Here is a 14,975-nt window from a genome sequence, read left to right as displayed (position 1 = left end):
TGAACTTGGGCAAATATCTAGTTTTTAATATGACTTTCTCAGATTTTTCTGATTTTTTTTAATGTCTGACAAAAATCCGAGATGTCGGTACACGTGTCAGAGCCTAATTTGGGCCTCTGAGATCTTGGATCGACTTAGGGCTATAGTTTCTCTTTGTGTGTTGATCCAAATCCGAAACTGTAAAAAGTGAAAGTGGTGTCCGAGATGTCTTCTGTTTGAATCTGATAGCCTGTAATTTTTAGAACAGTGTTGACCCCTGCTTCGGATTTTTCTTGTCAGCCTCTTGTTTTGCTACATTTGTCTGTTCTGTTAGTTTAGGCAGAAATAGTTATATTTTTATCTGTTTTTCCGTTGATCAAATGCCAAAGTCATATACATGAAAGTTGTTCATGTAGGTGTCTTGCATAACTCTGATTAATTTCATAAATTTCCATGGCCGTTTTGTATTTCTTTAGCATTTTTTATCAGATTAGTGTGATTTTTACCTCTGTCAGAACTAAATCTCTGTTATTGAACTCACCATGGCTCAAATCCCGAGGCTGTAAAAACAAAAAATGTTCCATTTGGGGTCTTTTAGCAGTCTGCAAAATATCAGAAGTTTTCATGGTGTAAATCTTGCATTATCATGTTAAGCATTGCATTTGGTTCGGATCCATAGGCAAAATCCATCATTTTAGGACTTCCTTTAAATTTTAGCATTTAAATCATATCATTTCGTGCATTTTAGAATTCTAGGTTGTTTATCAGAGTGTTTAGATGTTTCATACCGAATTTGGTGCAATTTGGAATCCATTTGAGGTTCAGATTAGCCATAATACCAAAACAGGGTCCCGCAGGACCCGGATCCAAGTGAAAAACAAGCGAAAATCGTTATTTCTGATAAATTGCAAAATACCAAATTCTGATTTTACAGTCTTAATGTGTCTAGCAGCATGTCATCATATCTCTTACTGCATTTTATCATCATTTGATTCAATTTGAACTTCAAAATCTCAATTTTACCAAGTTTTCCTTAAAAAAAACCCTGATTTTAAAGGTATAACTTTATAATTAGGGGTATTTTGGTCATTTTAACCTCGATTCCGAATTTCAAATTATTTTCTACTGAATTTCTAGCATTTTCATCATTTCAAAATATCAAGGAAGCATGAGAATAGGGTTTATATCCAATTAAGTCTAATAATTTCATAATATTATTGGAAAATCTTGGAAAAATCCACATATTTGAGCTAACTTTATTTCAAGCTTGGCAGGGACATTCCAAAGAAGGAGCTGAAGTCTGCAAATTTCTTTTATTTCCTTTATTTAGTGATGTAATAATGTAAATTTTGGAATAAGAGATTTAATTTCCTGCTTAGACTAGGATGCATATCATATAGTTTGAATTTATGCAATATCCTGTTTCTATGATTCATGCATTTTATTTCAAAAGCACTATGGATGTTCACGAATGGCACGTGCACCAACTCTTAGGGAGTTGATGGACTCAGTGGGATCCATATTTACGGCCCTAGTCGGAATATGGACGAGACCCAGATCCATCATCTTTCTACTAGTCACATTGAGCCTACACTCTTAGGCTATCTTAAAATGCACATCATATTTCCAAAGTTTTCAAAAATCATGTGCATCAAATCAACTAAGTTCTGAACATATTCATGGCCACAGTCAGAATATGTGAAGGATTTATTTGGACTTAATGCACATTTTCCAACCAATTCCTCAGAAAATCTTTTCAAAGGGCATTCATTTACTCATGTCATTTACATCATAAAATCATTTATTTTCTCAATATTTTCTCAAGAAAACTTCATTCTCAAGAAATCGATTTCTCAAGAAATTCTAAGGATTTTTCAAAATCGGTTTTCCAAAGACAAGTTTCTCCACAATTTTCCCTGGAAAATGATATTTTCTTAAGAGATTCAAAAGAGTTTTCCAATCTTTCTCCAAGATCCAAAATCGATTTTCAAGTATTTCAAAAGGTAAAATTTCCAGGATTTCGATTCCCCAAGTTTTGAATTTCCTTCTCCAATGAGTTTTCCTATAAATCTTCCATCATTTTCCTAAGAAAACTCTCAAAGTCCAAGTTTTCCTAAGAAGTGTTTCCCTTTTCAAAAGGTTCATCTTTTCTCAAGAATCACTTCCATTTTCCCAGGATTTTCAACTATTCCTGATTTTCTCACATCTTTATAAGCTTTCTCATGTTTTCAAAAACCCCTTTTTATCTGAGTTTCCTGAGAAATTGACCATTTTCCTGAGAGATTCTTTCCAACTCCAAATGTTTTCTAAGCATACATCATGTTTTCCAACTTGCATTTCCCAAAATCTCATAGCACATGCCTGAATTCTCTGTGCATTAGGATAGAACATAACTTTGATAATTTCGCTAAGTCAAGCATAGTTTTGGTTCTTGGTTCGATTACCCCTGTTAAAGGCGGCAGGAACGGTCGAACCTCGTACCGACAGGTCGAGCCCCATCCCATGGATTTTCCCGCAATTTTCAAAACGGAGGCGAGTATTTCAAAAACAATTTCCAAAATCCGGTCAAGTTTGAAGCGCGAAAGCGTTTCTCTCTTTTTCTCTTCCGCAAGGAAGGGAAGACGGGGAAAAATTTCGCGACGATAACAGCGGGGCGGGGGTGGAGACCTTGTCCCCCGCCCCGCTCCACTGCCATCCCTACACTCATCCCCTAAGTCATCCCTATCTTCATACCCTTATTTGGAATTTCATTGATGCAAGTTATTTTGATCGAATCGGACTCCATAGATGTGATCTACACTGTCAATTTAGTGAAGATCAACACTTAGAATTGCTGGAACCTGACTTGTTTGCAGAAGAGAGGAATCACATAAACATCAATTACCTTAACAAATGATTGATTATAATCAAATCATTACAAATGAGTGCCATTATTATTATTATTGTATTTTTTTTTTACAAATATAAGTGCCATGAGGCATCTATTCTCTTACTTTTATAGTTTTGAATTTGCTTCTTGGGGATGACTTAGTTGTGGTCATCCCTTCCTGTGTCCGGACGAGGACATTAACACCGCAACGGCCACAACAAACATGAAAAGCATGCCAAATAGCAGTACATATGTCTTTCTTGATGATCTATGGTACTCCCCAAATAAGTATATTCCCCAGAAAGTGCTTACCAAGGGCAATGCCTGATATCACCAAATAACCCATTAATATCACAGATGGAACATAAATGCATGGTTAAAAACAATCAAGTGTTCCACAAAGATACAGGAGGGTACGTGTTTTTTTCTTTTTTCGAAAGACAAGCTGGGGTTAGGCAGACCCCTACAGGATATCTCTTAAGCCCCATGTGGCAGAGGGATTCGAACCTGAGCCTTCAGCTTGGCACAGGACCCCGCTTACCACATGGGATACCACCTTGGTAAAGGTACGTGCTTTTTGGTAAAAGATGCATTAGCTAATAAAAGATTCTGTTAGTTTTAGACTAATTTTGTATTTTTATGAGCAGGAAAAAATGGATGCCTTCATGGCCATTGATTTTGGATCACTGGAAAAACCTGTATACAAGTCATATTCTGGTGATCCAAAAGCCGGTTCCCACTAACAAAAAACCTATAGATCACATCTATAGTGTTAGATGTGGGAAAAAATACCAAAAACTATGATTTTTGAATGGGTCTAACAGGGCAGAACGAGAAAATGGGGCAGAACAAGCGGAAATGAATAATTGTCACTTAATGCTCCCCTCCTAGACAGTAAGCCTCCGGTGACTGCCCTAGCTCGCAAAGAACACCCACTGGTCTGATCCCAAAGAGAATCAATCCTGCGCAAGATGAGGTTCCATCACCTTCCCAAGAACCACCCTAACCACATGGGCAGTAAGCCCCCGGTGAGTGCCCTATCTCGCAAAGAACACCCACTGGTCTGATCCCAAAGAGAATCGATCTTGGGTAAGATGGGTTTTACCACCTTCCCCAAAACTGGCCTAACCACTTGGGCAACCCAGGGCAGGCAATATACATCACACTATGCAAACAGAACCTTATTCCACTTCTACAAGCTTATGAATAATTACGCCTTCAATTAATAAGTTAAAGAATCATTAGCTGATTTAATCAATATACCAAAAGTATTAGTTATTATCACTTATAAGATGTCATTGGTTTCAAATGGGATTCCAGAAAAGCCCTTGATTTTTTCTTAACAAATATATTGGTAATTTTATAATGAAGTTTAGGTGGAAAAAGGAAAAGAAAAGGGATGAAATGCAGGAGTTTCAGAAGCACCCAACAATATAATTTGGTACAAAAAAAAAACCTATAAAAAGAACATAGCATGACTAACCTGAACAGCATCAGCTGCTGCATATCCGGCTGCTTGACCACCCATGAATTGAAAACCATTACCAAACCCACACAAGAAACCGGCTAAAAAGGCCCAGTATCTGCCATTGAAGTCCTTGAGATAATCTGTAATAGAAGACCTGGGCAATCCTAGTATGGGATGGTATAGAAACCAAACATTGAGAATGATAGCAATAACAAAGCAAGATATTGAGAAGTAAAAAAAGGCCGTGTAGACGACCAAGTGGGGGACTCCTTTCTTTAAAGTGTGCCACTGATCATTTGTAGCCAAGTTGAATGCTGGTGAAAAGAGTGAAAAACAAATGCCAGAAAAAATCACAATCATCATTCCAAGCAGAGTGTTTGATCCTACAACCTGCATTAAAAGACATTTTGAGTTTGATTATTTGTGTTGAATTAAACAGAAAGATTGCTTAGAACAAATACTAGATACTCTAGCCAATATCTTAACCTACAGTCCATGATCAACAAGCTCACATGGCTATGGTTTCCTTAAGAAGCAAACAGGGAAAACTTACCAACTCCAAGGAACATATGTTAATCATTCCTTGCCAAAATTTCCCAAAATCAAACAGGCTAATAAAATCGGTTTTGGTTCGAGCTCTTACTCTTCAAGCAAACATGAAATGTATTGACCTAGGGATAAAGGTTAAGCTTTCCTAGTTAGTTTGAAGCTTTGGATGAATTTGGGGATGAAATGTTTTGACCAGCTTTTGACATAGGATCTGATGGCCGTTACAATTTGGATATCCACCTGAACCAGACATACTTTTTCTTAATAAAATTTCTCCATTGCAAGAACTAAAGACAACTGAAAGATCTATAGGAGCTGCAGAAAGTGGCAAGAACACTAGTAAGCGAAACAAAATAGTGAGTGATACCGAACTACTAATTTTTATGAGAATCAAGAATGAAACCGCAATCTAGCATACTCCAAATTCGGCATGGCAAGTGATTTAAAATTTTCAATTTTATTGTCTTTCTACCAAATATTATATAAATTGAGATGCATAACTGAATCATGCTTGGACAAATATATCAGGACTGACCTTGATTGATCTTCTGTTCTCAAGCTCTATCAGAAATTCTGCAGTTCCTGCTTTTGGTTTGTTTAGCTTAGGATGGTCGATTCCCCTCTCCAATGAATTTTGAACATCTAAAATAACCATAGTCAAGAAATAAAAGGGAAAATATTAATTTTTATCTGTAACAATTGTAGCTTAAATATATAAAGAATGAGTAAAAAAGTACCTCCAGCACTATCATCTTTGTTATTATTTTGATCCTCAATGCTCCTGATAAATAAGCAACGGATCTGAGAATGTGAGAAATGAAAGTTACAGAGTTCACCCAAAAATATTAAAGCTTGAACTTTTTCTTTTATTTTGACTGAAAAAATAGCCATAAATGATCTATAACTTGGCTACGTAAGGTACATGTGCTATGTTGAAAGTTCTTCATCTGGGGGAACAAAACGGTGTCCCACCGTTAACCCATGCAATGTAATTTTTAATGTTGTTTTTCACCCAGCAACATTTTTCACAAAATTAAGAAACTAAATATAAATGGGAAACATGTCTGCATATTGATAGCAAAAGAAGTTAAGAAATAGAAGCACAAGACATTGTAAGGCCACCAAAGGTCTCAATTGGAATTGGCATTCACTAGATGAAACTCAGTACTCAGAAAACTCCCAGTTCATCCCTTGCACGTAACAAAAATGGAAAGGACTGGGAACTGCTTCACTTTCAGGAAAAAAAAAAGTATGAAAAAATGACAGAAGTCATGCATGACACAAAAAAATGAACTGCATAATACTCATGCTGATGAGGCAGTACTACCATCTATATGTATCAGCTATCAGAAATACGTCAATGCAATTTCTGAAATCAATAGCAAATTATCATACAGTTGGTGTCACAATCATTGCATATACCTTTTCCATAGAAATCTAAGTACATAAAGGCTAGACATTACACACATGTCCCAAAAAGGGCTCAATTAGAATCACCATGAAACACTTTTCATGGCTGTGAAAGTAAACCTAGGTTAAAATCTTGTTAGCAAACCTGTGAATCAATTTTTCCGCTAGAAAGTGGTTCAAACATGAATTACCTTTTCAAACTCCATTATTAAATGGATCATGTAAAGTAAAAGGCCCCCTAAATTTAGATTGAATTCTGAACTAAAGCATCATTATGCACTAGGATTTAAGAGAAATCAAGTTTAAAGAGATAATATATAAGATGGTGATAATAACCAATTGAAACCAACACTCATTAAGCAAACAATCCTGAAGCCAACCACCAGGGAACAAGGCAACTGTCTGTATTAGCTGATAGGCAACTCAATCAAGCAAGATCTCTTTGCTTTGGAAAATACTATTGGCTAATGAGTTGATTCATAAGTTTGATGATCTAATCCTCTGTGTCAAAATGTGTAAACATTGTGAAGTTAAAAAAGACAATATCTAAGGGCACCATAAGAAATAGGAATAGTTTATGGTATTTGGATTACACAAATACTTTGACCAGCACAGATACATCTATTCTTTAAGAAATCTATTAAAACCGCAAAGTAACATTTCAGGAGTTTTCTAAATACCTGCTATTAGAGTTGAAATTTTAGTGAAACAGGTATAACAAAAGGTTAAAAAAGAAAAACCTTGTCTTAAGAATGTGGGCAGATGAGGACACACTGAGTTTAGCTTTATTATCAGCTGCGTTAGATGAGTGTACAGCAGATCCAAGACAGACAGCAGCCAGGAAGCATGCTACGCCAGGAAAAAGAATCTCAGCTTTATTGATACGGTCATCTAGAAAGTAGTTCATAGTTGTACCTGTCATAGTCATGGTGATGGCCCTTTTAGTCACAATTCCATCTGAAAATGCATGAAGGGATAAAAACCAGAAAACACTAGATTTTGGCTTTATGGAATCACTGAACATAAAGCTACACATTACGGAGCTCCACTTGAACAAATGCCTTTAGTTGTGAGAAAGTTAAACAGAATCACCCTTCATAACAATATTCTAAGATTCTAAACATCATCTTCTTAGTTGTAAATGAGACGGTTCTTATCCAGCTAAGCTTTAAATTTTATTGACATCAATTGGTCAGTTTCATAACCAAACAAAATTTTGCACCTACCAAACAAAAATCAGCATGGCCACAAAAATATATACAATATTTTCAAGTATTTCAGTATCACAACACTACTTTGGTGACCTGATATTATAGGTTAAAACATTGCAAAATTTTGAAAACATCACTATTTTAAAAAAATGACAAAATTTTGTGATATGGTTGCAGAATACTATCAGGGCCCTGTTATTACTTGTGCATTTCGCATGTTCTTTACTCCTTTCCTCATTCATGTTGGTAGTGCCTTCACAGCCAATTAAGATTACTAAGGAAAATATTACTAAAATCTGTTTCTTACTCATTATACTCTTTAAATTTTATGCACAAATATTGAGGTTTTCTCAAGATTTTCCAAATATCTATAAAATAAAATACACCCAAAAGAATTTCCTCGCCAGGATATTGAAAATACCACTATGTGACTATGAAAATTAGCAATCTGCTCTTCCAAACAGATTGAACATGAATATATTTGCTATTATCTTATGTGAAAACTTTTCTTCTTACACTGATTTCAAGAGACATTAATACATTGCATGTTGACTATTACTCTCAAGACTCCTGCACGCAAACATCTAATGAATTCCACAAACTAAAAACTTGAGCAAAGTAGCAGCGTGAATTCCACTGGCCATTTCATGATGATTATGGAGATTGATATCGCTTCCTGTTTTCACAACCAGAGATTTGATAAACAACATTGATAATAAGGGTTAGGAAATGGATGGTATGTCCAAGAGAAAGTCAAGAGGCATTAGGAAATGGATTAATGTCCAAGAAAAACTCAACAGGGCCATTCCCTTGTACAAGGATCTGTATAAAAGAATTTTGACAGCTTTTTGAAATAGTCCTTGTTTATAGTGGAGAACTGCTTCATACTGTTCTTATCTAAAGTTTATCTTGTAAGCACTTGGTAAACCTATCTTTGATTTTATTGCTGAAATAACATACCTGTTGGATCCTGACAACTATTTAACTATGGTACCTGGACACTCCATTTTGCCCTCTGCATCCGTGTCGACAGGTGTATCCCCGTGTCTACACACGTCCACACCCGAACATGCCATTTTACCCTCTGTACAAACAAGTTTGTTTCAATTAGGGATGGCAGTGGACTGGGGGAAAGCGGGGGCCCGCCTCGCCCCGTTTGGACCAGGGATGAAGGGTATGAAACGGGGATGGAGGCGGGGAGGAAGGTTAAAATCCATCCCCGTACGGGGATGGAGGCTGGGATGGACTTACACCTTTCCCCGCCACTAGCCCCCCTAGCCCCGCCCCACCCCATCCCAGTCCTTCTAAAGGACGGCAATAGACTACGGGGAAACGGGGCCTCGCCCTGCCTCATCCCCGTTTGAACCGGGGATGGAGGACATGAAACGGGGATGAAGGCGGGGGTGGAGGTTAAAATCCATTTCCGCACGGGGATGGAGGTTCTAATCTTGAGACGGGGCGGGGGTGGAGACCCTGTCCCCCGCCCCTGCCCCGGTCCATTGCCATCCCTAGTTTCAATTTATAATTTACAATTATATTTTCAGTTTATAACTTCATATTTTCAGTATGTAATATATATTTTAGATATAAGACATATATTTAGATTATATTCAGTTTATTTTGAATTTATTTTGTATTTATGTGATATATATATATAGCTGTGTCCCTGTACCCACATTTTTTGAAATTGCCGTGTCGTACCCTCAGTACCCGTACTCCTACCCGCACCCATACCCAGGTGACAGTTATTTAACCTATTTCAGTTGATTGTCAAAAATAAACCTAAAAGGTACTGATAAATAATAGATGTTGGAACTAATATAGTTCTAATAACATTTCTAGGTAAGCACGAGGAGACAAAAAAGGAAAAATAACACCTCACTGTGACAACTTCAATTCAGAAGTATGACTCTTCATGATCACTGGTTCCCCGTTCATCATTTGTAGGTGGATCAACAACTCCGTATGGTCATGAGGCAAAGACATACAAAGCAGACTCTGATGCAGCAGAATACTGAGAAAAGGACAACAAAGTGAATATCTCACCAATAACAACTGTCATGCTTGATGAAACCACCGCTGTCACTGAAAGGCCAATATAAGCCCAAGCATACTGTGTAGATAAGTTTCCAACGCTCAGAACAATCCCACCGGCCATGGCAAACAGAACAGATGGCCAATTATCCTGAATAGAGTACCAGTCAAAAGTAACAGAAAAATGAGTTTTGTGGGATTTGTGAATTGCAAAATAAGTAACATAATACACCAGAAAAAGGAAAAGGAGATTGGATAATGAATGTTCCAAAATTAATGGGTATCTGTTACGCAAATAGTTTCTCTCATTGTATCCAATCACTAAAGCTTTGTAGCAGTGCAATTTAGGTCTAAAGAAAAATAAAATGTTTTAAGTATAGAATCAACAAATCTAGTGAAGGAAGAAAACAATAACATAAGCTTTTGAATATGTGATTTTCCAGGTATGTCTTTTTTTTTTAACCCAGTGTTGGGATAGTGCAGCTCTAACCTTTCCTGCTATCTTGACCCAACCCACCAAATGAAATGCGTATCCACTAAAACAAAATCATAGCTGAAGCAAGGGAGATTAGCCGAACCTCAACATCTACATGAATTTCATGAACTTGTTTCTGCCTTTAGGCCATAAAATGAAGACCATAGTACTTTCTAAAGCAATTTACAACAACTAATCACAAACTAAACAAGAATTCACATAAAGCTCTTGATTTTCACTCTGAAATCCATTCATAAAAAATACTTCCGATATAAACACCACCTTCAACACAGAAAGCAAGAACCTTAATTGAGAAAAAGGGGACAATAGAAAAAGAGTTCCTAGGCCGATTTGTGACCAAGTCAAACAACAAATGAAGGGAAGAAAAAAAGAGAACAAGATTTAATTGCAGACTCCAGTTTCATAAAGTGCACTAGTAAATGTAATCACACTCAAATTTACCTCGCCATAATTGCCCAAAAAAAAGAATTAAGAAAATTTTTAAAAAATCCATTTCTTGGTGATTAAAGAAAGAAAACTCTCCACTAGTTCATCTTTTTGGGTCAAAGACAACAGAAACACCAAATTTTCTCAATACCATCTTCAAGTTCAGCTTAGAAAAACAGAAATTTACACAAAATTGTATGTAAAACAACCAGAAAGACCAAATTTCCTCAGTACCATCTTCAAGTTCAGCTTAGAAAAACTGACATTTATACGAATTCGTGTGTAAAACAACCAAAGAAGAAAAGAAGAGAAGATTTTCTAGTCACCTGGGTGAGTTGAGTGAAGAAATTTGGCATGCCATGCTTACTGCTACCAATCTGCCCAAACGTCAGAGCAATAATGACAGCAGCCAAGAGGTTTGTGATTGAGTAGTCGAGGTACGTGTGCTGTGGCAGTCGACCCCTTCTCTCCAAAAGAGTCATAACAGCGGGCCATGTACCCAAAAAGCACAAGGCTGCCAACATCAATGCAATTGCTCCACCCTTGTCCTCCACTATATACATCTTGCCTGATTTTGGTAACAACTAAACCAATCAAACTATGAACAAGAAAAACAAAAAAGACAGCAAAATTTCAAAAAGAAAACTGTGGTCCTTTGTGAAACTATGAACACACAATTGCTTCAGAAAGATTGTTAGTCAGGAAATCAATTGCTTTTTTAACCTTTTGTCTATGTTAGAAGTTTGAAGGAAAACAATCTGTTCTAATGGAAAAATGAAGGCTTTCACTTTTCCTTGGGTACCAACTTGCTGTGAGGCAGAACAAGGAAGTGGGTAACTAAACTTTTGGCTTTCCTGGGGATATGCTAAAACTTTCAGAAGACCCAACTTGATGTAAGGCAAGATTCAAGCTGAGAAATCAAATCTCCCTTTGTGCTGGAGACCGGAAATTTGCTAAATAAAAGAGAACCAATCATTTTGGTTTCTTTGAGAAATTTAAACAACACAAATCTTTTTGGAGTTGGAAGACCACTCCCACCTTGCTCTTTTCTTGGACTCTTTTTTGAGCAAAAACAGGGAATAAACAATGTTTGAAGGAAAAGATTTTGAATTGGAATCTGGAAATCAGAACATCTTCTGGATTCTTGATTACTCAAACTTCTGTGAGAAGAGTGAACTGTTGAAAGCAACGTCTTGGGTTGGTATCTTCCCCAAAGCGATGGGGATCGGCGTAGGATTCTATGACCAACAAAGTCAACTTATTCAATTGCCAAAGCTGACACGCATGTGTCACATTCACTATTTTGGACGACGGCAGATCGGGTGCACACTTTGGTCCCTCAATTCTATTGAGCCTCACAGATGACAGGCAATACCCTAGAGATGAAGGGCGGTCAGGTGCAGCAGCACACACCAAGTGTGCAATGTGATGCCCTCATTTTGGATTCGGCTCCTGCAATATGGCCTTAATTTCATTAGGACGCGTAGCTCCTATCTCCCTCTGCTGTATGGCCGGCCATATGAGTAAATTGCAAAATGACCGTTAACTTTTCAGCTACTTACAGAAAGCACCGTAATGTTTGAGCGATTATACCTATCTAATTTATTTGGATGCATTGGAAATGCTGTTTGAGTTTCAAAATGACATTTTTCCTCCTTTTCCCATGAAACAACTCATCGTGTATGGCTTTGGTAGTCAATAGTGCCAAATTTTCAAAGCCCCAACTCTACTATCCAAACAAATAGTCCAAATTTTGACTATCCTCGAACGGATTAGGCCTCTGTGTTTGAGGTTTTTGACTTTACTTCGAAATATTTGTGTGCTCAACGATAAGCCCCCCCGACATCAACCATTTGGCCTTGAAAATGAACAAACATCTATGATGGGACCCTGCATTGTAGCATAGCCTAACTGTACATAGATTTTCAATACGATGGGTGTTTCATACCATGGCTTCATTTACGCTCTCATTCAATAAGCACAGTTTGTTAGTCAGGAACCCTCTCTGAAGCGAGGAGAACCTCAGGTATGGCCCCACGACCACCCTACCTTACATGGCCCATCTCTTAAAGCTGTGACCAGATGAGTTTGATCCGGTGCTTTCGTCTCAGCATCCTAACCACCACCCCGTTGGCCAGGGGGGTCATCCAATATGCATAGTTATGGTACACTTAGAACGTGTTTCAAGTGGGGGTATCAACCGGTCGGATTTAGTTAAGATCCAGGTGGTACCAGACTTGGACCTGGTTTTTGGGTATGGTATGGGGGTCCAAAACCGGGTCTAATCGGATCCACTATAACAAAAACTAAACCCGGACCCGATAATAACTACATGAACCAGACCCGGATCATATCTAGTAAAACTATATTTTTTAACATTTTTACATTAAAAATTTATGGGTCTTAATTGAAACTCGGGTCAGGTCCAGGTCTGGTATAAAATTTCACAAACTATACCCAGGTCCATGTATTAATGAGAGCTTTGGGTCCGAACTCGGGTCTTATTATTTATCACCATACCTGGACCCTATAGGGTTTGGTTTGAATGGGGTCCGGGCATTGACACCCCAGTTTCAAGGGCCAAAAATGCATGGGCCCAAAAAAACTCAGGTGAGTTTTTTTTTTGAAAAAAACAATTCGAACCTAGGGGTCCGACTGTTTGTCTGACCTTTTACAGATATGTATTCCACAAAAGGCAGAATTAGGGATCGCAGTGGACCGGGGCGGGGGCGAGCGACAAGGTTTCCACCCCCACCCTGTCTCAAAATCTGAACCTCCATCCCTGCACACGGATGGATTTTAACCTCCACCCCTGCCTCCATCCCCGTTTTAAGTCCTCCATCCCCGGTTCAAACGGGGGCAAGGTGGGGCAGGGGTTGTTTCCCCTCGTTCTATAGTCATCCCTCCAAGGATTGGGGACGGGGCGGAGCGGGGTAAGACTGGGATTGTAACGGAGATGGGGCGGGGCGGGGCGGGGGGAACCTTCATCCCCGCCTCCATCCCCCTTTCATGCCCTTTATCCCCTGAGGCAGGGCGGGGCCCATTCTCAATTGGCTCATTCTCAAATGGCTCGACCAACGAAGTTATCCTATATAATAAAGAAACCTGGAGTTTCAAATCAAGTAGACTCTCTCTCTAAACTACACGATGACCTCTCTCTCTCTCTCTCTCTCTCTCTCTCTCTCTCTCTCTGAGTAAACAGCTGCAGCCCCGACCCTCGCTCGCCTGAGGCACGCCGGAGCCCCCTTACCTTGCTCTGAGCCCCAGTGTCTCCCTGAACCTCGCCGGCCCCGGCAACCCTCCCTGAACCTCACCGGCCCCTGAACCTCCCCCGACCCTCCCTCGCCTGAATGATTTAATGTCCAGGCTAATGTAGAGTTCCTCGCCGGAGCCCCCTTACCTTGCTCTGCTAGGATGACCCCGACCCTGAGCCCCTGTGTCTCCCTGAACCTCACCGGCCCCGACACGCTAACCTGAGCCCCGACCCTCCCTCGCCTGAGGCACGCCGGAGCCCCCTTACCTTGCTCTGAGCCCCAGTGTCTCCCTGAACCTCACCGGCCCCGGCACGCTCACCTGAGCCCCGATCCTCCCTCGCCTGAGGCACGCCGGAACCCCCTTACCTTGCTCTGCTCTCTCTCTCTCTGTTAGGATGACCCCGACCCTGAGCCCCCGTGTCTCCCTGAAACACACCAGCCCCGGCACGCTCATCTGAGCCCCGACCCTCCCTCGCCGAGGCACGCCGGAGCCCCCTTACCTCCTAGCTTTCCCCTGACGACTCCTACCTCACTGTTTCCCTTTGAACCCCCTGATGCCCCGTTTCTCTCTCCCTGACTCTTTCCCTAAACCTCTCCAGCTCACCCGATCATCCTCTCCCTCATCCCCTAGCCAAAGCAGAGCCTCCATCCATCGACCTCCTCTACAGCTACGCCCCGCCATCGCCCGACCTTAGGGTCACCCTCTGCAGCGTCGTCCCTCACTGCTTCGGTGCCACCGTCGCCGAACCTCTGCAGCTTCTTCCCTCTCTGCATCGGAGCCACCATCACCTGCATGCACTTCCACCTCTAGTGCTGCCCTCCTCTCCTCCTCATATTGCCGCCGTAGTGGACAGCCGCAGGAAGCCGCCCCTCTTCTCCCTTCGCTGTTGCGTGTGGGAGATGCCCAAACAGTGGGAAGGGAGGAACGATCGTGGGTGGTGATGACCTTCTCCGTGCGGGCTCTGCAGCGACGCTCACCGCCGCTAAGGAGCCACCGTCGGCAGACCTCCCCTGCACGACGCCCCTCGTTGTGCCAGAGCCACCATCGCTCGACCTCCTCTACAGCTACGCCCCGACCTTAGGGTCACCATCGCCGGACCTCTGCAGCGTCCTCCCTCACTGCATCGGAGCCACCATCGTCGGACCTCTTCAGCGTCTTCCCTCACCGCTTCGGAGACATAACCAGTTGCAATCGCCTCGACCCCCCTCTGCAACCATCCAACGTCCCTCCGGCAGCCAGGTGCTCTCTCTCCTTTCTTCCTCATGAGTCGCTTGCCGC

The 14,975-nt window shown here is 40.5% G+C and overlaps 1 protein-coding gene across 2 annotated transcripts; it reads right to left on the bottom strand.

Moving 5' to 3' along the window:
* Positions 1-2,925: 2,925 nt before the first annotated feature.
* Positions 2,926-11,567, bottom strand: LOC149837703 (ureide permease 2-like). 2 transcript variants are annotated; one of them, XM_090007464.1, is made up of 8 exons: positions 11,481-11,567; positions 10,769-11,010; positions 9,533-9,671; positions 7,016-7,190; positions 5,603-5,646; positions 5,401-5,507; positions 4,332-4,706; positions 2,926-3,172 (listed from the first exon to the last, which is right to left on the bottom strand). In XM_090007464.1, exons 2-8 carry the CDS (start codon positions 11,003-11,005, stop codon positions 3,017-3,019), a joined length of 1,233 nt encoding a protein of 410 aa, XP_089863590.1. In that variant the 5' UTR covers positions 11,006-11,010; positions 11,481-11,567; the 3' UTR covers positions 2,926-3,016. The 2 variants fall into 2 exon arrangements, with proteins under 2 accessions (XP_089863590.1, XP_089863591.1); XM_090007465.1 differs by lacking the exon at positions 11,481-11,567 and adding an exon at positions 11,166-11,327.
* Positions 11,568-14,975: the final 3,408 nt, after the last annotated feature.

The sequence above is a fragment of the Nuphar pumila genome, chromosome 5 (genome assembly GCF_984573655.1).
Source record: "Nuphar pumila chromosome 5, dmNupPumi1.hap1.1, whole genome shotgun sequence".
NCBI classification, from domain to species: Eukaryota; Viridiplantae; Streptophyta; class Magnoliopsida; order Nymphaeales; family Nymphaeaceae; genus Nuphar; species Nuphar pumila.
This window is presented reverse-complemented; position numbering and strand designations above follow the sequence as displayed.

Coding starts and splice junctions, on each gene's coding strand:
- LOC149837703 (XM_090007464.1), bottom strand. CDS start 11,005: ATGTATATAGTGGAGGACAAGGGTGGAGCAATTGCATTGATGTTGGCA. Junction 7,191..9,532: donor AAGCATGACAGTTGTTATTG/GTGAGATATTCA, acceptor TGACTATGACAG/GTACAACTATGAACTACTTT. Junction 4,707..5,400: donor AGAACAGAAGATCAATCAAG/GTCAGTCCTGAT, acceptor CTTTTAATGCAG/GTTGTAGGATCAAACACTCT.